This window comes from Sander vitreus, chromosome 4 (assembly GCF_031162955.1).
Source record: "Sander vitreus isolate 19-12246 chromosome 4, sanVit1, whole genome shotgun sequence".
NCBI classification, from domain to species: Eukaryota; Metazoa; Chordata; class Actinopteri; order Perciformes; family Percidae; genus Sander; species Sander vitreus.
Window position 1 is genome coordinate 5,216,749 of NC_135858.1, and position 23,095 is coordinate 5,239,843.

At 40.4% G+C, this 23,095-nt stretch overlaps 1 protein-coding gene across 7 annotated transcripts; it reads left to right on the forward strand.

The window, feature by feature from the left end:
- The first annotated feature begins 4,295 nt into the window (after window positions 1–4,295).
- zmynd8 (zinc finger, MYND-type containing 8) lies at window positions 4,296–22,527 on the forward strand. 7 transcript variants are annotated; one of them, XM_078247858.1, is made up of 22 exons: window positions 4,304–4,421; window positions 5,241–5,363; window positions 10,514–10,581; window positions 10,835–10,986; window positions 14,433–14,654; window positions 15,134–15,247; window positions 15,689–15,754; window positions 15,948–16,040; window positions 16,138–16,225; window positions 16,555–16,610; window positions 16,729–16,806; window positions 17,634–17,749; window positions 17,832–18,331; window positions 18,421–18,555; window positions 18,668–18,823; window positions 19,066–19,599; window positions 19,749–20,264; window positions 20,458–20,642; window positions 21,009–21,089; window positions 21,187–21,265; window positions 21,375–21,614; window positions 21,812–22,527. In XM_078247858.1, the coding sequence occupies exons 3-22, from the start codon at window positions 10,557–10,559 to the stop codon at window positions 21,985–21,987; spliced, it is 3,612 nt and encodes a 1,203-aa protein (XP_078103984.1). In that variant the 5' UTR covers window positions 4,304–4,421; window positions 5,241–5,363; window positions 10,514–10,556; the 3' UTR covers window positions 21,988–22,527. The 7 variants fall into 7 exon arrangements, with proteins under 7 accessions (XP_078103982.1, XP_078103989.1, XP_078103987.1 ...); XM_078247857.1 differs by lacking the exon at window positions 4,304–4,421 and adding an exon at window positions 4,743–4,854; XM_078247856.1 differs by lacking the exon at window positions 5,241–5,363 and having other exon boundaries at window positions 4,296–4,421.
- Window positions 22,528–23,095: the final 568 nt, after the last annotated feature.

Sequence of the window (23,095 nt, forward strand, 5' to 3'; positions counted from 1 at the left end):
CAGTGTCAGTTATATTAATTGGAGTGAGTGGGGAGCCACCATGGCCCCTGAGTAGCCACAGATGATGGAAAAACAGAGTAGTAGTACAACACTAGTACAACAATAGTTATGAAAGTGTACTACTAAGGAGGGAGGGCAACAGGGTGGGGGGAGTTAAGCAGAGAAGAGGCCGTGTTAATGAGCTCCTTACTCCCTACTTGCTCTATCCTGTAGAAACATAATTCTGCAATCAGCTTAAAAACTTTGAGGTGAAAAAAATTAAAGGGCGTGCATGCAGGATGGAAACGTTCACACAGTTTATTTGGTTAAAGCTTAGCTGAGAGGAAGGTTCATTACCAAAGTCACAGAATTCTATGTTGTGCTACCAATTCACAAAATGTACTCAGACAAAGCTATCGTTACTGGCTGAAGTGTTACCCAACTAGTAAAGAAGGATTGAGTCATCCATACATCATTCACAGTATTGATGCAATGCATACATACATATAGATTACTCCAGATCTAGGTGGATTGTTTGCTAATGTTTACTGCTTTTTAATGGCTCATAACATGATGAAATCACCAAAAGTAAAAAATAAAATAAAAAAAAACATGTGCATTTTTGTTGTGTGTATTTGGTCTGTTTGCATGTTTGCCTGAGTGAGAACCTACATTCCATGGAGACCCAAAGAGGGGCCCAGTGGCCCTCTGTTTGTGCCCCTTCCCCCATACATGTCAAAATGACCTCCCCCCTCAATGAGCATGAGCCACTTTATCCCATCCCCCGTCCCTTCTCAGCTTCTCTACTTTGAAAGGACAGGAGATAGCCCCATAATCATTAATGTATTCAGATTAGTTTACCTGCAAACAGCTAACAGCATGCCTTTCTTCGCTCCAACCCAACTCCCATTCCGCAACTCCTCAACACAATGCACAGAAAACATCTTGCATATCCATTATCAGCTATAACACAAGTTATAACTAAACAAGATGACAATGAAGAGTTTAAAATATAAAATCCAGGTTAACAATGTGTAGGCCTACATGCAGGCTAATAATATTGTTGGTTAAGTTTAAAGTTCAGTAAAACACATTAATTGTCTTTTCAGTTGCTAGGGGGATTTGATTTTTTTTTCTCCATAAAGTGCTGGAAAGCAGTAATTAATAAGACAATCTTTGATATAATTCCTCTATTTAACCAAAAGACTAATCAGATCAGGTCACTAAAACACAGTGAAAATACAATTAGATCTGTAAGTATTTTTTTTTTCTCTTGTCGGTAAAGATGTCATATCAATAGTTTGATTGTTTGAGTGATTGTAACATTTTACACTTCTCACTTCACTTCTCCTTAAATGGCAACATTAACATTACCTCAAAATCCACAAGTTAGCGTTACATAACTTTCTACAGGTTAACTTAATTCCCTTTTCAATGGCAGTTCAGATAAATGTCAAGGCTTTTCGTGAAAAATACGTAAATAATGATAGCCTACTGATGAATCACAATAAAGCTCACCAAGTGACCCGAATTAAAGCGTGTGCACTTAGTCATACAAAACACAAAAAAAGATGATAGAACTTTCCTAAAACCACATTTGCATGTTATATATTCAAGGCCTTGAATATATAACATGCAATCCAAGGCTATGGCTATTCAAGCACTGACCAGAGCAGTGAAGTCTAGCTAGCGCGCCATCTTGGGGACTGCAGGGCTCGTTACTAGTCGGCCACTTGAGAAGCTCACGGGTCATTGTCTGCCGACTGGTCTCCAAACGGTAATTTACAGTGGAGACTGACAAAGGCGACAGATTATATACAACCTATAGCTAAGTTTTTATGTGCGGAGTAACTAGAGTAATAACGTTTTATTGTTAAATCATCTGGTAAATAGACCGGCGAAGTGTTTGTTTTCACACATCCTTAGCTGAGATATCCCCGTTTAGTTTGTTTTGGGCAGAAGCTCATGGCTAATTAGTCAAGCTAACTCACTAACGTTAGCTAATTAAGGTTATTACAAGTCAGTTAAGTCAGTTATGGAATTGTTAGAGTTAACTGGTGAGATATGTGACAATTCATTGGAGGAAACACAAAGTTATTACTAGATTATTTTGTCTTAAGTAACTTAACCTTACATACATTTATTATTAAGGCGTCACGTTGCAATTTAACGTTAGCTGGTTAACTTGCAGCGGAGAGACAAGTTATACCAAATAAGTCTAGCTTAACTTTTTTCTAACATTAAGACATTGTACTTGTTATCCTTAGTTTGCTGAAAACCCACACTGACTCTTTCCAAGGCCATTTCCCACCAGTTCCATTTTTTTCAGTTTATCTTAATGCCAAACAGAATGCAACGTTAAATGCCTTAACGTCAATGCACCATCCTTATTAAGCTGTCTTGTGTCGCTGTGTAAGCAATCGCTTTCTGGCCTGCACTGATACTATAAAGGAAATGACAGACTGTTAAGTAAACCCTAGCAGTGATGCCCAAAGCAAGGCTGGATTTAGACAGGAACTCTCCCTGACAGATCCTGTTGGAAGATCTAGTTTTAAGCTATTCTTATGTCTTGTTGACATTGTGCTTACATATGGCATTCTTCTAAATAATCAGAATTAGAATCAGATTTATTGGCCAAATACGTATACACATACAAGGAATTTAACTTTTTCATTGCTCTCAATGTACTAGTACGCAGCTTAAACAAGGCACATATGATTAAGATACACTTGGTGACAAAAGTTGTCGAATGGGCTCCTTGATTAACTTATTTACGTATTTGGTGGTTCATGAATATGTTTGAGAATCTCTGGGCTAGTGTTTACTGAACTATATATTATATAACTATATAAAGTTTTCCCACAAGAGGTCGCTCCTGTCTTTCTTCCTGTAGAAGGAGAGGCCATAGGAAACTGAACAATGCAGGCAGATTCTTCATATATTCGTATATATAATATTTTAACTACAGATAAGCGATGATTTGTTTTACCTCTAAAACTGGATCATCTTAATGCTTTTAGAAATATGAAACAGATCAGTGGCTAATATGCTTACAGGATACTTTGATAAGCACTTCTCAGATTTATATTTAGAGAAGAACAATACTTTATTTATCCCCGGGGGAAAATGATCATGTCCCATTAGCAGTACAAGAACGAACCACACTGAATGCAAAGTATGCAAGTGAAGTATGCAAAGAATGCAAGTGTGCAAAAAGGAGTGCAAAATAGATGTAAACTGCTATTGCCATCTAATTTGTTTTCTAGTTTTTTTTAACAGTTTATGTCCAATCTGTTCTTAACATTTACATGTGATATTACATGAACTACAAAGTTATGGTTATAAAGTTTGAATAATCCCTTTATCTTTGATTTATTGCCTCACACATTAAGCATACATGTCTGTCTTTTTAGCAAGACACTAAATCCCTCCTTGCTGCTAGCTTGAACTGGCATCCCTCCGGTTCCCAAGCCAAGTCCCCATGGACTGAGCTACTGCCGCCCCCCATGGACTGAGCTACTGCTGCCCCCCATGGACTGAGCTACTGCTGCCCCCTTGACTTTTGTGAAATTAATTTACAAAGTTATAAGCTGTAATAACTTAAATATGAGATCACATGTTTCTAAAGTTAGCAAAAATTAGGCAAACAAAAAAGAAAACAAGAAGCTATTAAAATTGCAAATGCAGGAGAACTGTGCTATGTCTTTTGAGGTACCATACATTTTCTTGTAAGTCATTGAAAATCTTCTTGAATCATGCTCCACGGTGGAATAATGTAACAGAAACCGAAAGTCAATGTTTTTTAACAGAATAATCGTGGCCTGTGTGTCTAAGGACACCACTTCAAAAGCCAGTGTCAGGAAAATCACGACTGTTTATTAGTTTGCATTTTTAGCATTGAGCCAAAAAAAAAATGTAGTGCCTGTTTACACATTGCTTTTATTGATATAGCAGTTTTTATCTTTCCCAAGAACTTTAGGGTGGGAACAGTGAGACAAATTCCTCCTTCTGAATACAGCCATAGGCCTGTTCTTTGTGTACACATCTGCTGACAACCCCTCACAGCTACACCAAAGTCCTATGTTATAGCAAGTTTATGAAACAACAACTGCTGTATGCAGTCTTCTTGGTAGCTGATAGGTGTGCAGGAGCTGACTATTTTGATCTGGGCCTAGCTCCTCTTGCTCTGAGTACTGTGTTTCAGCTTGCCTGTGCTAAACAAAAGACTAGCAGCCAGGAAATGCGCTAGCCAATCAGCAGCTGCCTTACATTCTGTCGGCATGCATGGCCAGTCTCAGTGTGCCTTATATCAGAGCAGTGAGTCGGACAGCTTTGAGAGCCGTGGCTGTGCTCTGAGCAGGGTGAGGGCTGACAGGGCTGTCCTCCATGTTTTAATAAGCATTGACATATCACACAGAGTTTGTAGCCATGCATCCACAGAGGTAAGCCTTATTTTCATTCTTTTACATATACAACACTGTTGATAAGGCACCAGCCACTGTGTGTGATCCGTGCCTGAGTAATAATACAGGTTTATCTGACAGACTGGGGGAGGGGAAAGAGTATTTGTCACCCCACAGCATAGAAGTGGAGCTTGGAAGGTGAGCATAGCATGGTACAGTACAGCATACTGCCTCTGTATACTGGGTGGCTGTCTGGACACATACAGTACAGGGTCACAGGTCAAGTGTGAGGTCATTGTATATGCATACTGACTGAGAAAACCTGCTTTCTTTTGTCAAGATCAAAAGAGGATTTTTTTTGTGGCTACCCCTGGCCTATGCTGTCAAGATTGCAGGCCTGGTGAGGGATCCAGGCAGGATGGGAGAGACAGGGAGCAGTGCAGAGGGGAGTCCCCAGAGGAATTAACAGATGGTAAACTGACAGCACAGCAAGTTTAATTTAGGCCTCAAACTGACATGAGAGCAAGGCTGTTGTTAATTGTTTGCCAGACTAACATGGCAATGAAGAACTGTAAATTGTGTAGTTGTTTAATATTTCTACACGTCACCCAAAACCTAGTTCACCTCACCATAATTCCCTTTTTTTACTTGGTGAATAAACAGGCCTAATCCTGTAAGCTGCTCACCAGTGTTCTAAAATACCAATTGTTTACGGACTAAATGTGCCTTTAGCTGTTTATTTATCACAGGGTTGGAGAAATTGCCATAGCCTAATGGTGTGCACTGCCTCCCAGTGTTCTCTGCTGCCGAGTGTCAGCCATTTTAAAGAGCTTCCCCTTTCTGTCCCTCTGCTCCAAGCACACTGAGTATTTGTATGTAAGAGAGAAGGAAGGAAGAAGGGAAGGACTTCCTCTGAAAAGGCTCTGCATAGAAACCTCATCTCATCCAGAGAGGCTTGAAAACCAGTTTGAAGTCGACCAGGTTAGATTGATTCTGTTCATATATAATGATGTTGGTTTTCTGTATGCATGAATCAGATAAAAAAAAAGATTCAATTTAGTGATTGATTGTAGCTATTTTTGCCAGTTTATCAATATTGTTATTTTATTATTGAACATTTAATATATTCCAGGTGGAATATGTGATATTTGTTTTGTCATTATAAATGGATGATATCTGACAAAGGCTCTGTTGTAAATATAACCAGGGGAACTGTGGCCTGGATATAATGGCGCATATGATGTTGCTTGACCAGGGTTCAGGAGCAGTCTGCATTGACTGAAACAGAAAATCCCCCACTCAGTGTTTTGTGAATGGTGCTTGGTAATTCGTTTAATCCCTTCATTCCACTATGGTGTGAAAATTGTTGTAGGCACACTTAAATCTGCATTACACCGACCCACACAGCCTATTTAGTTTGGTGTCCGTCTTTGAAATATCCACCGGTTGACCTCCTTGGACCTGCGTAGATGATGTAGTTGGCCTTGACATTTTGGCCCGGATGTGTTTCTGTTTTGAAGGATGGTTTATACTTGTGTTGCACTGAATGTGTAGCCTACCAATGTGTTTCAATTGTGTGCATTTTTTTATTCATGCTTTCAAGTTCTGTATTGATTAAATGAAATGCATACATTTGATCAAACACAAATACCTTTTACAGAAAGATAGAAAATGTATAGCATTGCTCTCAGTTGTTTATTTGTGTTGTTTTTGGCTTACTGTTGCTCACACTCAAAATATCTAGGCAGATATTAATTATGAGACAGTAAATGTTGAAAAAGCATTGCAGAGAGAAAGAGAGAGGGAGGGAGGGAGTTATGCCTTCCATGCTGTCTGGGAGGCCTGTGACATTTTCAGTCCTGTCTTTGTGTCCAGTGTCAGGCCAATGCTGCATATCAACATGCTGGGGCACATAATAAGCTGCATGTGGTCTTTTACAGCAGATTTCACTGGTGTCTTGTGTACGTGCTGTGTGTGCGGTGCGCACAGTGGTCAGAGAGAGAAAGAGAGAGAGCGAGAGAGAGAGAGAGAGAGAGAGAGAGAGAGTGTTCAAAATGGATGCCATACACATACACTGGCTGAGAACACATCGAGGCAGGGAATCTGATTCTCTGCCTGTCATGCCTGTAGAGCTGTATCTTACATGTCTGGAAAAAGGCACACGGCTGGTATATGTCTGTATGGTGTTTAAAGGGAGTGAGAGACTTGGTTTTCAGGAGGTTTTTGGCAACAGTGAGGAGCAGTCCTCTCTGCATTGCAGCACTGTAGCTGGGGAGAGCGGGGAGAAGAGAGCCTGTGTGGCACACCGAGCTGAGCACCCAATCAGGCTTCTCCGTGTGGTGCTCAAGCCAATCGGCAGCCTGCAGCCGAGGTTAAAGATTGACAATTGCAGGAGACAGCAGCAGGGAGAGAAGGCCTTCTGGGAAACCTGGACCCATCTTTTCCATCATCCCCCAACGCCCTCAATAATTGAAAAAGATTAAAGAATAGGCAGAAGAATCTGTATGTGAGTAAGGAAAAAAGGTATGCTGTTGATTTCCTACATTAAAGCATGGATGTTGTGGCAATGGGGTGTGGAAAGGATTGTACCAGTAGGTGTGTGCTCTGTGGTTAGGGTTTGTTTTAAATATGTTTTTGTCAGGATGGGCAGCATTGATTTCCGTTCTTGGACCTGTCCCTCTCCCTGTCTTTCTCTTTTTCTTTTGTTGCTGTATTTCCTGCCCTGGACAGGATGTTGCTTGGGTAGATTGTCTGAGGCTGTCCAGACAGGTTAGATGAGGAGGCCAGTAAAGCCATTTCACTGCACTCCTGTCTGTCACTGCAGATGTGCTGTGTTCCTGTCTGCTATTTCATCCTTCTATAGTGATCTATGGGAGCAGTAGGTGTAGGAGGTTGGTGAACAAAATAATTGAAATGAAAGCAGTTTTTTTGTGTATGTATTTTTTCCACACAAAACAATCAAATGGTGCTTACCTCAGGAGTAAGTGAAATAAAAATGGGAATCCGCTGTAGCGTCAGAGAAAATGGCAACAATAATAGGATCGACAACTGGGTGCCTGCAGACCAAGGTGAATCATGTTGAACTGACTCTGAGAAAAACCTGTTGGCCAGATTTTGAATAGAAGCTGGATCACAGCATTATAAGGCAGTGTTTCTCAACAGAACTGGGCCTGTGATTGTGTAATCCGTTGTGATATGCTGTCTTTTTATTAGGTCACTTGATCAATGAAAATTACATGGTTGTTTTAAAACAGCATGGAAGTCTTGTTTGCATGCTTTTCACTTGATGTCAGAAGGTTCAAACTGCAGATTCACTGTTCTGTGTTTTGTTCACTAATCATAGATGGTGAGTCAGTGGAGAAAGGTGCCTGGTATTTATGATTGGCGAATGGCTATACACATTGAGCTGCCATTGCTACAGTATGGTTAACTTAAGCTTTAGTTGAGTCTAAAATCTTTTTAACATTTAGAAGATGTCTGAGTCTCAGAGTTGAGGTCTATTTCACAACAGTGTATTAGGGCCATTTTAGGTTAAAAAAAAAAAGTTTACAGAGCCAGGCGGGGTGGGGGTTTGGGGGGGGTGTATTATTCAGAGAAAAAAACTCAGATTTTCCAAGATTAAGGTCATACATTTACAAGAAAACAACTTGTATTTTTTCTGAGATTAAAGTGGTAAATTCACGAAAAAATAACATTTATATTTTCTGAGTTTATGAAGTCATAAATTTGCAAGAAAAAATTCAGAAATAGAGAAAAAACTTTTTTGTTGTTGTCAAGGAACCACACTGCTTCACTTTGTAAGGTCGTATCAACCTCATCATACCACAGACAACGCTGCTTGCCTTATATTTTGCCTGTAATTAATTATAATTAAATGAATTTGTAGCATCCAGACTTTGAAGAGACATTGCTGTGAATTGGGCCTTTTCAGAAGAAAACATCATACTGATTTGGATGAGGTGATAGCTTTTGTGCATTAGTAAAGGCGCCGACTTGCATTAAACATTGGGGGTGGGGGGGTTAGGATGACGACGTCACGTCGTGAGGAGATTCTGCGTGCTCCATCTATGTTTTGGCTGTTTTTGGTAGTTTTAGCTTTGCAGATGCTGGGAAGGGTTCTTTTCAACGTGTAATTGTTTAACACTTGTGTTCTCTAGTGCACCTTATTACTGTTTTTAAGGCCTTTCCTTCACACTGGTGACTCTCTTTACAGCCATCTGAAGGCAGCGGGTATATGTTCCATCTGCAGGAATGGCTACATCCACACTACTAGGTTTTTATTTAAAAACAAATATCTTTTGCTACGTTCACGCCTCGCGCCCACACTATTCTGGCGTTACCGAGGCACTAAAACTGAGACTTGGAAACACTGCTGACCCTGTTTAGGTTAGAAAACTCTGGGGTTGCTTTGTATTCTGGACGGGCAGAAACGGAGACCTTTGGAAACGACGACGCATGTCAGTCAGTCTTATCGGTTAGGTGTAGGCTTACATACCTTTCAGTAACAGTTTCACCTCGTTGTTGGTCCAACCAAATAAATCCCTGGTCTTACTTTTCGTCATTGTTGTTCTTTCTCCAAAGTATTTTCTGTATTTTCAACTTATACATTCATGATTTTCAACCGCAGAGCAACATCAGACAATCTGCTTTCTGTTTACACCGGCATGCACATGTCCAATGTATGTGAATGGTTATGTGATATGCGCTGTCAGACGTGTTAAAATGGACAGGTGGACAGGTGGACATGGTGTCTCCATCCTAAATGTCGGGTAAACGTGGCTGACCAAAATGTTGCCTTGAGCTCCACATTTTTCAATTGTGATAGAGATTGTTCGGGTTTAGAACTGTCAGCGCGCCATGACGGGATATCTCTGTGATTAAAAGGGGTGAAAGTAGTGAATGTGATAAGCCATGATTGTCGCAGCCTCTGATTCACCTATATTACCACTTATTTTTGATCCCTCCCCATGCTTAAGTGCCCCGAAGGTGCGCCAAGGAAGCCTGGCAATGAAATTACCAGTGGCGCGGCCAGATCATCAGGTGCGCCCTGCCAATTGTTGGCACGGTCCGGACGCACATGGCAGGGCGCATCTGACTGTGATCTGGCTGTGCTGCTGGTTAATAAAGTTACCATAACTTGTTGTCCCCCCACTATTCTGGCACCAGGACAGGACTTACAATGCAATGGCCAGATGTAAGGATACCGCTGGTTACATCTACGGGCAATTGAAATGGGATTTGTGGTACAGCTGGACACAATACCAGAGATCGTCCACTGCAGGCATAATACACTGCAAGTGGCGACGTCTGTGGTGTGATGAAGTTGATCCAATCTTGCAAAGTGAAGTGATGTGGTTCCTTGACAATCTCACATCATTTCTGAGTTTATTTATCACAAATTAATGCAACAGTGTAAATTTACGCCTTTAATCTCAGAAGGTATTTTCTCAGAATATGATCCACCTCGCCCCGGCTCCTTAATTATTATAATTTTTTACCTACAATGGCCCCGATACGCCGTCGTACTATTTCTACTTTAGACCTTAACATAATTTTTTGTATGCGTCTTTAAACTGTTGATGAATGGTTTGAGTGATATAATTGCTATGTTATCAGTATTGTCAGTTATGAAGGGTCTTGAAAGTAGTTGCAGTTCATTTTTGGTAAAACGTTTGTACAGTACCTGTATCATGTCTGGCATTAGGCATTTTTGAGACTCTTTCCAGATGTTCTCATGCAGCGCAGTTAATCTATTTTGTATCATTTTTTGATTTGTTTATTGAAATCAAGTAACCTTCAGCAGAGTAGAAAACGTTGAAAACAATGATTTTGTCACCGGCACACACGCAGTGCTGGTGGAATTAGAATATACAAGTCATTTTCTGGTATTTCACCATCCAAGACAACAATGCTTGGTGAAAAATTGTAACCTTCACAGACATAATCTAGCAAGCCATTACTGGTGATAACTTAATTTTCCGATTTACGCCTAATCATTCTTATCATTCTAAGCTTTTGAAACCTATTTCATAAGCATAGTACTTTGTCAGAAGTAGTGGTTTGAACATGTTTGTATGAATTTTGTACAGAGCTTATGTTTGACTGGTAAACCTTTGACTTTTCTGCATTAGTGTGGCACAGGAAGAGGAGACAACTGAGATTACAAGAGAAGGAATGGAGATCTCAACACGATCCAAAGGTAAGAACATACTTTGTTTTTGGATAGGATGGCAAAGCTCTGTTTCTATATTTGTGAAAGTATGCAGTAAAATGTGAATTGGTTTTGGTTGTCCTGGTTTATTATTATAAAACTCACCATGCTTATTGACCTCACCCGACTGTGAGAGTGCAGGAAAACTGTGGTGCGTCATTTCTGGAATTTCTTTCCTCCATCAAGTAGGCCATCAGTGTACCCTTCCCAGTTTGTGTAATCTTTGACCTTTTGTCTGTAGTTTCAGACACGGGGTCGACAGAACGGATGACCCAAAAACGAAAGATACCAAGTCCCTCTCACTCATCTAATGGTCACTCCTCTGCTGAAACATCCCCCTGCCCAATGAAAAAAAAGAAGAAACCAGGGGCTGTTAGCAGCAGCAAAGACCAGGTAACAAGCACAAAAAAAAAATTATATATATATATATATATATATATATATATATATATATATATATTATTACTTTCAACCTGATTGATTGTCTATTGATATTCAGACTTACACTAGACAACTTTTTTTTCAAGAGGTCAAGCACCTTAATGACATTCATGGATACAATGTATACAGTATACAATTGTCCAAATCACTAAAAACTAGTGCTGTCAGTTAAACGCGTTATTAACATCGTTAACGCAAACCCATTTTAACGGTGTCAATTTTTTTATCGCGAGATTAACGTTCTTTTTGGCCTAGCAAACTTTTTTTTCACATGCTGTTGCAACAACTAGTAACGTTAGAAAAACTACAACAACAGGCACGCCGCACACACTTGTTTGGGCTTGCGAGCCGGCCAAAGAGTCGTAGGCTAACGTTACGTTTTGAGTGGATGGCGAGCGCGAGACGCCGAAATGGATGCCAATAAGATTCTGAATGGAAAGTTTACTTTTGAAAAGTTGCCAAATGGTTCCATCGACAAGACCAAAGTGATCTGTGTGTTTTGTTGTTGTGAACCGAGCTATCATCGCAGCAGTACTTCATACTGATTTTCGTCCAGTCTGAGATACCACTTGATGGCCAAGCACACAGCTGATGCCAATTCTCCGCCTCCTCGCCAAAGCCAGGCGACAAAAGCACAAAGCAAGCCGATCCACTTTTCCATGTTGATAAGAGCATTAAAATGAGAAAACATAATTGGACAAAAAGAAATCTAGGGACATTTAGAATAGATAAAGATGTGCGATTAATTGCGAGTTAACTATGACATTAATGCGATTAATCGTTAATTAAATATTTTAATCGTTTGACAGCACTACTAAAAACATATTTTGCCTCTTACCCCCAATGTGGATAGTTTTGGTTTTACGGTTTTGAAGGTCTGAGATGTCTGCAACTGAGACTTCTGTTGCCACCATCAAACATGAAACTTTGTGATGCTCAAAGCATCCAAAAAGATTCAGTTCAAATGAGATATTTATGTTGTTGGTGAGGATGTCAGTGTTATTTTCGGTGATTACAACAGAATAATATTAAGTACTGTGAAATAGTTAACATTACTTGCTGTTATTTGGGGGTTGGTTTAACTCCAGATGAATTTTGCACCAAATTGACATTAGGATTTGCATTTTACAAATATTTTTTAGTTTACCTGTATATATTTGTTCGTAAGGTTCATTTTCACTTTCAATTTGTGAAAGCCTGACAAAACATCAATAACACAAATATCTGTGTGGAAATCTTACTCAAGAAAACATTTGCAGCTCTGTATTTCAACTTTTTTTTTTACTTACTTTGCAGGACATTAGTGCATAGTCTGCTGCTAGTTTTCATTTTCTTTGAATTTTATCTGCACTTTCTTCTACTGCAAGTGTTTTCTTAGCTGAAGTTGCCAGATAACATCTTTCTTTACTGTAAACTACAGTGAATGCTGAATTGTTTCAGTGAACATTTTGGACGCATGGGGATATAACTATATATTATAACTGCAATATTCAGAAATAAAATCAACCTATCACAAGCTACCCCATTAGCCCCTCATTTTAAGTTTATATAAGATAGACCCGACAGAGCAGTGATTCTCAAAGTGCGGTCTGTGCTACTCAGGGTTCCATGAAAAGTTTTCAGATTCATCCATATTAATTATCGTGAAATACATTTTTTTAATTTATTTCCCCAGTTAATTCTTTCTAAGGGGTTCTTGGCTGAAAAGAAACTGAGACCCCCCTGCGATAGATCAGATACTTTTGATGACACAATATTTTTACTGTGGGAAAGAAGTGGTTGGTTGTGATCAGTTCTTCATATTCTGTCGATATGTGAAGGCCTGTTTTATTTAGGGTAGGTTCACTGAGCATGAATGCTCTTTTGCATAACGCCCTGCTCCACATCAGCACACATTAGGCACAGTTACACGCATACACACCTGGGAGCTCCCCAGTATAATCACAATCCAAACTCTTGCCAATTAGCAGCTCCATTGGAGCAGATAGGGGTGAACTTCTTTCAATTAAATGAATTTAATTTCTTGTAAAAAGTGAGATGTTGGGGTGGCCTCTAGCTCAACTGATAGAGCGCGTGCCACATGTAGGCTAAGTCCTTGCCAGCGGCCCGGGTTCAAATCCGACCTGAGGTCCTTTGCTGCATGTCATCCCCCCTCTCTCTCCTCTTTCCTGTCTCTCTTCAGCTGTTCTAAATAAAGGAGAAAAAAGCCCTAAAAAAATATAAAATAACTGAGATGTTGTGTATGTAGACATTTCCTCTTAAATGAGCCCCTTCTTAACTTTCACCAGCACTCTACAGTTTGCTCTAGGGTTGGGACAAAGTGATATTGTGTCCTGCTTTATATTATTGCTAAACTGGCATCAGTGGCATGGTACATTCTCTTGTGAGGTATTTCTTTCCTTTTTGCAGACATTTGCGCTCTTAACTGTTCTACAGTATATCTTGGTTGTTTGCAAGATTGTGGCTGGTTGACATCTGAATAATGGCACATGTTTCCATTTAACTGAAACTTTGCACTTTGATACATGCTGTTTAACATCAGCCGTTATAAGTCTGATTTCTGATTCCATCAGGGGCTAAATATTGTGATATTATTATATCATAAGTTAACCTGCAATTTCCACCTCTTGTCTGCTCCATTGAGATCCAAATATTTAAGTATTTTAGGAACAGTATGTCATGCACTATAGCCTATTAGCGTGTTATGTCCCTGTATTTTACAGTGTTATGTTTAGGATTGTCTGCCAAATGAAAATTAATTGATGTTACTTTTACGTAATAGTTTAATCTCATTGGATACTACTGGTACTAGTAATTTAATACGTGTTCTGAGGTCTGATGAATTGCTATCTGTGCACCTCTAAATTCAACAAATGCTTTCTCTGCAATCTGAGTAAGTGCAAAGTGCATTCTTTGCTTCCTTTGGGTTTAAAGTACTTAACAAATGCACAGTAGGTAAATGATTGCTAGTATCTTACACTTGGCACATTAAGTTGACCTTTGTTAATGATTACTAGTAGTCACTGTAACTATCTTTGCCTTTGCCAGTTTAATCAAGGCTGGCCACACTGTTTACCCTTCTGCACATTGGTGATGGTTTTGTCCTTTAACACAGATTTAAATCAGAGAATTGAGCAAGTCACACGACTTAGAATAAATAACATGACCTGTCATCTTTTGATGTCATTTCCATCACAATGAAAAAATGTGACTTTTAAATTCATCAACCAGCAATTAGTGTCTAACACTTGTACTTATTAGGGCTCACAGCAGTCTGTGTTTTGGACTTCAGTGACTTTAGTGTGCCTTTTTTGATGCTGTGCATGTCTGCTTGGCTACTGTAATCTAAGCTGATTTTGACATTCCCAAACTTTGTCTTTCTTTTGCTCGCATTCCAGTCAGAACTAAGACATGGTCCCTTTTACTATGTGAAGCAGCCAGCACTCACCACAGACCCTGTTGATGTTGTACCGCAGGACGGCAGGAATGACTTCTACTGCTGGCTGTGCCACCGCGAGGGCCAGGTGCTCTGCTGTGAGCTCTGCCCCAGGGTATACCACGCCAAGTGCCTCAAACTACCAGCCGAGCCCGAGGGCGACTGGTTCTGTCCGGAGTGTGAGGTACTCACCCAGGAATGTGTATAGTGTAAAGCTGGTTTCACACCGCCGCGCGGAAACCGCCCTGACAACCGCCTACCTGCAAGAGCGTTTCCCAAAAAAGCAAAGCGTTTTTAAAAGCGATTCCTGCCACCCAAAGTACAGCCAGAAGTTTAGCACGGTGAACTCTGGGCAGCAGAGGAAAACCTGTGCAGGTTCATGTGGGTTCATACCCGACCGCCGTGATCAAAACCGCTTCCCATCTGCTGCAATCCTCTCATTGAAATGACTGGAGGCAGTGAGTTATCGTGCGCCGGTGTGAAAGCCCCTTAAGGGTGTTGTAAGCCATATTCCAAAGCCTTTTGTCCAAACCTGTTTTAATATTTGTTTAATGTACAGAGAACCTTTCAATAAATGTTTGACGTTGAGCCTACATACAGTACATTCTGTGCAATGATGGGATAAAAAAAGTTTTCAACTATTTTCCTCTTGATGTCTTTCAGAAAATAACAGTCGCTGAGTGTATAGAGACTCAGAGCAAAGCCATGATGATGCTAACTATAGAGCAGCTGTCTTACCTACTAAAGTTTGCTCTTCAGAAGATGAAACAGCCAGGTGTAAGTACTGTGGTCCCTCTGTCTTTCTAGGGAATTCATGCTACCACACTGATTATATCGTTTTGATGCAGACAGTCTAATTACAGATGGGGTACACTGTATATTCTCATTTCTGCCTTTTCTACTTGTACATTCAGATTAATCACTTGGATATTGGCATGTGTTCTTTTCTGGCCAGTCTTAAGTTTTGGATGGCTTATGCAACCATCATATTCCCGATTCCAGTCGTGCCAGATGTTAAGATCTGCACGCTGAAGAACTACCTGTCCACATATCAGTCAAGCATGATATATTATTGATTTGCATGTGCAAATTATTTCTAATAACATAACTAACAATCATAGTCGTTGTACTATAATGGGCCTGTCATGGCTGGAAACCATGAAGGTAAACATGCTAGCTGGTGGTGAGGATACAGCTGCCCCTCTCACTCTCTTTCAGGATCATCCCCGCTTGTCATCTCGCTCCCCCCATGCAGCTTCCACGCAGAGAAAGACTTTTAATTGGGTAATCAATTACACCACTAACAAGACCCCGTCATGATTTCTTCCTCCACTGATTTTCCTCCTTTTGTTTGAAGCGGCTTTTAGATTTGTTGTAGTAATAGCATGGTGGTAGCATGTTCATGTGTAGTAAAGGGGAAGGTTGTGCAGAGAGTTTGTTTTCCTTCACTCTCTTTTCTGTCTACTCACTTTTATAGACCGAACCCTTCCAGAAACCTGTCTCTCTTGAACAGCATCCAGATTATGCAGAGTATATTTTTCACCCTATGGATCTTTGCACACTTGAGAAGGTAAACCATAAGCTGTCCCATTTTTCTTGGATAACATGAATGTAGCAACGTTAAAAAGTTTGTCAGTCAGGCACCATCTTTTCTTTTTGCACCGCAGAATATTAAAAAGAAAATGTATGGCTGCACAGAGGCCTTCTTGGCAGATGCAAAATGGATTTTGCACAACTGCATTATATACAATGGAGGTATGTTTCATTGTGTGGAAGTTTTTATTCAAGAATAATCTAGCAGATTAAATCAATATCATGCTATTATGAAGAATATAAATATACTATTTCCTTAAATAGTCTAATTGATGTTCATTTAAATCAACTGTGTTCCACTGTTGATTATCAGATGTCAATTACTTATTTTATTAGTTTTTAATTACAATTTGCTCAGAATAATTGATTTGGGTAACAGGATTTGTAAAACGATAACATGATGTTATCAACAATGTTACAATAACAATGATATTTAATTATCACTAGTGTGTATTAAAATTGTTTATCATAAATGTATGTCCTTGTTTCAGGCAATCACAAACTCACAGCTACAGCTAAAGTGATAGTAAAAATCTGTGAACATGAGGTGGGTATGTGGTTTGGGTAACAAAAGATTTTGCGATTTTGAGTTGTTGATTGATTTAAAACACTAAACATGGCAGCTGAAACTTGATTTTATATGTCTTCTGATTCTTTAATTGCAGATGAACGAGATTGAAGTTTGTCCTGAGTGTTATCTGTCTGCTTGCCAAAAGAGAGACAACTGGTTCTGTGAGCCTTGTGTAAGCTAGTTGAGTAACTTGATGTTTCTGTTGATGATTCCACCAAGTTGTTTACCCTTTTAAACATAGATCACTTAGGTTGCTTTCACACCTACCTCGTTTGGTCCATTTAAAACGAACCCTGGAGCGTTTGGGCAGATAGTCCGGTTCGTTTGGGCTGGCGTGAAAGCTCATCCGAAATCTGGTCCGCTTGAAAACGAGGGTCTCGGTTTGCCTCCAAGTGAACTAGAGTTTGGTTCACTTCAGGTGACTTAGGTATGATTTAAGGGATTATTACTTTCAGATCCATAAGCTGTTCTGAGCACACATCGCTGGTCGTCTGTGTGACAACACATCATCATCTCTCTCTCTCTCTCTCTCTCTCCTTCACTCGCTGTCTGTCAGCTGCTCATTGTTCGCCTTCTTCTAAAATATTAGAAACACTAAAGCAGAACCAGAAAACCCAAGACGTTATAAATTTGGTGTTGCTCCATTATTTCTAAGACTAGAAGTGTCGGTGAGTTTCATAGATGGATGGATGGATGGGTAGATAGACTTTTATTGATCCCAAATTGGGAAATTTCAGTGCTACAGCAGCAAAATATCAGACACACAGAAGAAGTAATAAATAAATAAATAGGATAGAATACAAAATTCTGTCCAATAAACAAGCATCTGTTTTGATCGCGTGACATTTGTTTATGTGTTTGGTGCGTTTGACAAAGTGCAAAACCGAACCAAATGAAAAATGCAACAATGTTGCAACTTGACCCCCGAATTGCACTGAGTCCAACGAACTATAGGTGTGAAAGCGCCCTTAGTTTCAGTGTTTTTCTGTATGTCTGCAGAGTAACCCACACCCTCTAGTGTGGGCCAAACTGAAAGGATTTCCATTCTGGCCTGCTAAAGCTCTGCGGGACAAAGATGGACAAGTGGATGCTCGCTTTTTTGGTCAGCATGACAGGTAACAGTCCTTTGTGCTTCAGTTACTCAGTTACTTAGGCACATGTCAATCTTTCTTTATGATGTGAATCTTTATCATTCAGGGCTTGGGTTCCTTTAAACAATTGCTACCTCATGTCCAAAGAGATTCCTTTCTCTGTGAAGAAGACCAAGAGCATCTTCAACAGTGCCATGCAAGAGATGGAGGTCTATGTGGAGAACATGAGGAAGAAGTTTGGAGTATTTAACTATGCCTCCTTCAGGACCCCCTACACTCCTGACAACAACTTCCAGATGCTGCTGGATCCCTCCAACCCCTCTTCCACCTCGATCAAACCTGAGAAACAGGAGAAGATTAAGCTGAGCTTTGATATGACTGCATCACCCAAGATCCCTTTGACCAGGACCATGCTGTCTGGGGCTGGGGTGGGAGGGAGCACAGCAGGCCGACGGCTCCCTCTCAGTGAAATGCCTCGCTCCCCCATGAGCACCAACTCCTCTGCCCATACTGGTTCGGATGGGGAACATGACACAGCTGACAAGTCCCAGACAAAAGCTTCAAACAGCCAGTACAGTACAGGAGAAGAGTCCATGGACTGTACAGGTATTTCACTTATTGCATTTAAGTGTAGGAACAAGTATGTTGTGTCTAATGGGAGGAGACTTAATTTAACAGTAAATATCTCTTAACAGCATCGCCTGCCCATCCTCGACCTTGTCCTGCAGGCAGTTCCTTGGACAGCCCTAAACCATTCCACTCTCAAGCTCCTGGCGCCCCCAAGCAGGAGAAGACACCACCGACAGGAAGCATTCTGAACCTCAACCTAGGTGAATCTTTAATGGCAATTATGTAATATGCATTAGAGTGTTAAATACATTCTGTGTGAATTTTTCATGCAGATTTTGCTGTTTGGAATTATTTTACGTTGTTTTCTTCCAGATCGGAGTAAAGCAGAAATGGACCTTAAGGAGCTTAGTGAAACGGTTCAGCAGAAACAAGGAGCCACACCAGTCCTCACCTCTCCAAAAAGACAGATCAAGAGCCGTTTCCAGCTGAACTTGGACAAAACCATTGAGAGTTGCAAGGCACAGTTGGGTCAGTAGAGTATGCATAGAAAAAATAGCAATGTCTGAAGTATTGCTATTGTCGATTGTCAGCAGAATCATTGCCGTAATGGAAGAGTTGCTTAACACATTTTGGGGATGGGATGTGGTATTGTAGTGAGGTATTGAATAATTTTGATCCAGGTACTTGCTTAGTTTTGCTTGCTCCTTACTGAACCCTATAACATATTGAATGGTGGTTTGATATATCCATCCTATTACTTTGTTTTGCAGGTATAGATGAGATCTCTGTTGATGTGTACAAAGGTGTGGAACACAGTGACTCAGAAGACTCTGATAAATCTGACTCCAGTGACAGTGAATATGCCAGCGATGAGGAGCAAAAGACCAAGGATGGCCGGGATGCAGCACCCAATGATGAAGCCCAGAAGGAGCCTACCAAAAGTAAAGTCAAAGACCAACCTTCCGTGAGTCAAGATAAGGAGGGTAAAGCTGATTCGCTCGTGGCATCCGAGACTGCAGCAGGCGACGCCACTGCAACAGCATCAAATGCTTCACCTAAAGAGAAAATGAGCACAGATTCGGAAAAGGAGAGCCCAGAGCAGACCAAAGCACCTCCATCATCACCTGGTCTCAGGGAGAAGGCTCAAGTGAAAGAAGAGGCAAAGCAGCCTGTGCCAGTGGAGGACTCTGACTCAGAGAGAGAGCTGGTTATTGACCTCGGAGAGGAACAGGGAGGCAAGAACAGGAGGAGGAGCAGGAAAGACAACACCACTGTTAAAGAGTCATCTGCTGGTAAACCTGAAGGTGAGTGTTGAACTTTTCTCTGCTGATCCCACAAGAAATAATCAAACACCCACTGAATGTAATGCCCATTTTTAGCATATGTAACATGTGAAAACATCATCAACTTTACAGGCGGAACTGAAAAATAATGTAGGTACTTTGTCTTGTAGGTAAAGCCCTGACCCCATCAACAATCCCGTCTCAAAACAGTACAGCTCCCTCCACACCCTCTAGTGTTTCCACACAGTCCCCTATGGCCATTCCTGTCACCATGGTCTCCTTCACTACTCCCTCACCCGCAACCATAAGCCTTGCAACTGTGTCCAGTGCCACCGCAACACCCCCCTCTTCATCCTCCTCAGCCTCCACCACACCAGCTTTGAAAAAACAGCGTCCTCTGCTGCCCAGAGAGACGGTGCCGGTGGTGCAGAGAGCTGTGGTGTGGAATCCCACTGCCAAGTTTCAGACCTCCTCTCAGAAGTGGCACATGCAGAAGGTGCAGCGTCAGCAACAGAACCAGCAACCTGTGGCAACCACGCAGATGCAGGCGTCGTCGCCCAGTCAAGGCCAGGGTCAAGCGCTGACCCAGACACAAGCCACTGGGAATGGCTCGACAGCAGGATCCTCATCGTCAGCACAGCAGTCTTCACAAAGCACACGCTATCAGACCAGACAGGCTGTTAAAGGTAGATAACAAGTATTCGTATGCAACAAGTATGACTTGACAGTGTGGGCCAGTATATATAAAAAAAATTCCTTCATATAATAGTGTTTTGAAAATATACAATTTACCCTTTACAGCAACAAATGTGCTAAATATTTCACAAATTCAGTTTGTCCATATTGATGTTTCTGAATAATATATTTTTCTAATTCTAGCTGTTCAACAAAAAGACACATCCACGTCGGCTGTCACCCTGGTATCCAGTAGTCCTGCTTCTGTTGCCATGATTGCAGCATCAAGTTTAGGCACAGCTGCTACATCTTCCCCAGTGGCAACCGACCTGTATATCCCCACTGCCTCAGCAGATGCAGCTGCAGACATTGCCAAGTACACAAATAAAGTTAGTATAATTTTTAATTTACATTTGTTATGTAAGGTGCCAAATCCACTGGGCTTCAGCACTGACTGATCATTCTTTGGCTAAATAACCTAGATGAAAACAAGCCCTGAAAGCAATTTGTTTTATTTCTCTGGGTGTGAAATGTACAAATTTCTGGTGTCTAATACACTGAGGTACAGTAAATACCATTCCTCGATAGCTTTCAAACAACATATGTTTGACTTGTACATAAAATGGGACTTGAAGATGACAAGACAAAGAAACCAGATTAGTATTGGTAGTTCATATGTCAATTACTGTATAACCATCCATCAAATATTTTTTCTTGAATAAGACATCATAATATTATGGTATACTCTTTTTCAGATAATGGATGCAATCAAAGGTACAATGACTGAAATCTACAATGACCTTTCTAAGAGTACTTCAGGAAATACAATAGCAGAGGTAGGTGTTTGCTCTTGGCCCTGTGGCGACTGAATATTCAGATCATAACATTGGCTTTTCGTGTGACCCTTAACTTACCCATGGGTTTTTAATTCAGATAAGACGACTGAGAATCGAAATAGAAAAATTACAGTGGCTGCATCAACAAGAGTTGTCAGAAATGAAGCACAACCTTGGTGAGAACTTCATTGATCAGCAAAGTACTATGCATGTAGTCTTCATTCCCCAAAACCGTGTAATGGGTTTTACTTGTGTTTGATCATGTGTATGCATACTTCAATGTAGAGCTGACAATGGCAGAGATGAGGCAAAGTCTGGAACAGGAGAGAGAGAGGATGGTGACTGAGGTGAAGAAACAGATGGAGCTGGAGAAGCAGCAAGCAGTGGATGAGACAAAGAAGAAACAGTGGTGTGCTAACTGCAGGAAAGAGGCCATCTTCTACTGCTGCTGGAACACCAGCTACTGTGATTACCCCTGTCAGCAAGCCCACTGGCCAGAACACATGAAGTCCTGCACTCAATCAGGTAACGGCACCGTCCAGTTGATGGCATTCACACGTTGATCAGTTCACAAATTGATAACATTTATTTTTTTCTCACAGCAGCTCGCAATCCTGACTGGAAGTCTCCAGCCCTTTGTTTGCCTGCATAATCATCAGCCACATTACACTTGACATGTTCATAGATGTAATGTATATTTTTCACTTTTGTTCTATTTGTAGCCACAGCCCCACAGCAAGAACCTGAGGCTGAATCGACAGCAGACCTCCCACACAAAGGTTTAGGGCAGACTAGCAGTGGCCCGAACTCTCTGAGAGACACGCCGGTCTCTGCACCATCAGACAAAGACTGTGAGATGGAGAAGAGCACTGACAATGTTGATGTCACTTTGTCCTAAACGAGCTTACCGTACTTGAAAATGTAAAAAAAAATTCCACTATAAGGATATGTCTATGTAAATTTTTCTGTTAGCTGCAGCACAGCAGCTGTTAAGGGAGCAATCTAAATTATTTTAATTTATATATTGTGTTTGCTTTTCAGGGCTCACATACTGCCCCCAGTGGTCTTTACATTTTAAATGTGGAAACAAGACTGACAGCAGATAGTTAGTAACCACTAGAGGGGGCAGTTTAAAAAAATGTATACTGCATATATTAATGCACTCCTTTGCAGTCTATAGCTGTCTGTATACAGATCTTAAGAGCATGCCTGAGTGTCACAAAACATACATACACACATAGTGTAAAGGACAACAGTTAAACAGTTTAAGACTGCAAAAATGTAACCCATGCTAATGGACCACCCAGATTTAGATTAGACGGTTGACAGAAATGACTGTAAATTCCTTATTTTGTATTATATGTTAATTTATTTGTTATTCTAATGTTGCCTGCTGTATACTGCAAAAAAACAAATACAAACATTTTAAACAAGTTGATTCTATGGTTACACTGTGGTCTAATTAGTTATGAAGCAGTCTGCAATAAATAAGCATAGTTTCAACAACCCTAGGTCTTGTAGGTAAGTTGGTTTTTAACAGAAAATTTCTAAAACTCAAGTTCAGATAATACAATTTTGAAAAATTGTTGGTCACAAACAGTCCCATCCTAAGTTGTATCTTATTGTTGTCTTAGAGAAATCTGTTCATGTGTTTGGATTGATTTTTGCTATATATAAATGTATATATTGTCAGTTCTACGCTGACTGTATTCTTAACTCTTAACAGCTGTAGCACATTTGGAAATTTCAGGACATTGTATGTCAGGAGTCCTGAAGAAGAGGTTTATGAGGACATTAAATACAGACTTATTAGAGGTTAAAGTTCTGCAGTTATGTATCAAATATCAGACGAACACTCACAGATAGAAGTCAAGTTTTATGAATTTGACAAATTTCAGCTCACAAATGCAAATGAATGGTTACCTGAAAGACACATTTTAAAAAACATTGACCAGAGCCATAGTATAATAGTATCTACAAAATTAGATATATAGATATATATTCAG

What these genes read in the sequence shown, in the direction of transcription:
- zmynd8 (XM_078247856.1), top strand. An exon ending in GGTTCTGTCCGGAGTGTGAG is followed by an intron (nt 14,655 to 15,133) that starts GTACTCACCCAG and finishes GATGTCTTTCAG; the next exon opens with AAAATAACAGTCGCTGAGTG. An exon ending in GACCAGACAGGCTGTTAAAG is followed by an intron (nt 20,265 to 20,457) that starts GTAGATAACAAG and finishes TTCTAATTCTAG; the next exon opens with CTGTTCAACAAAAAGACACA.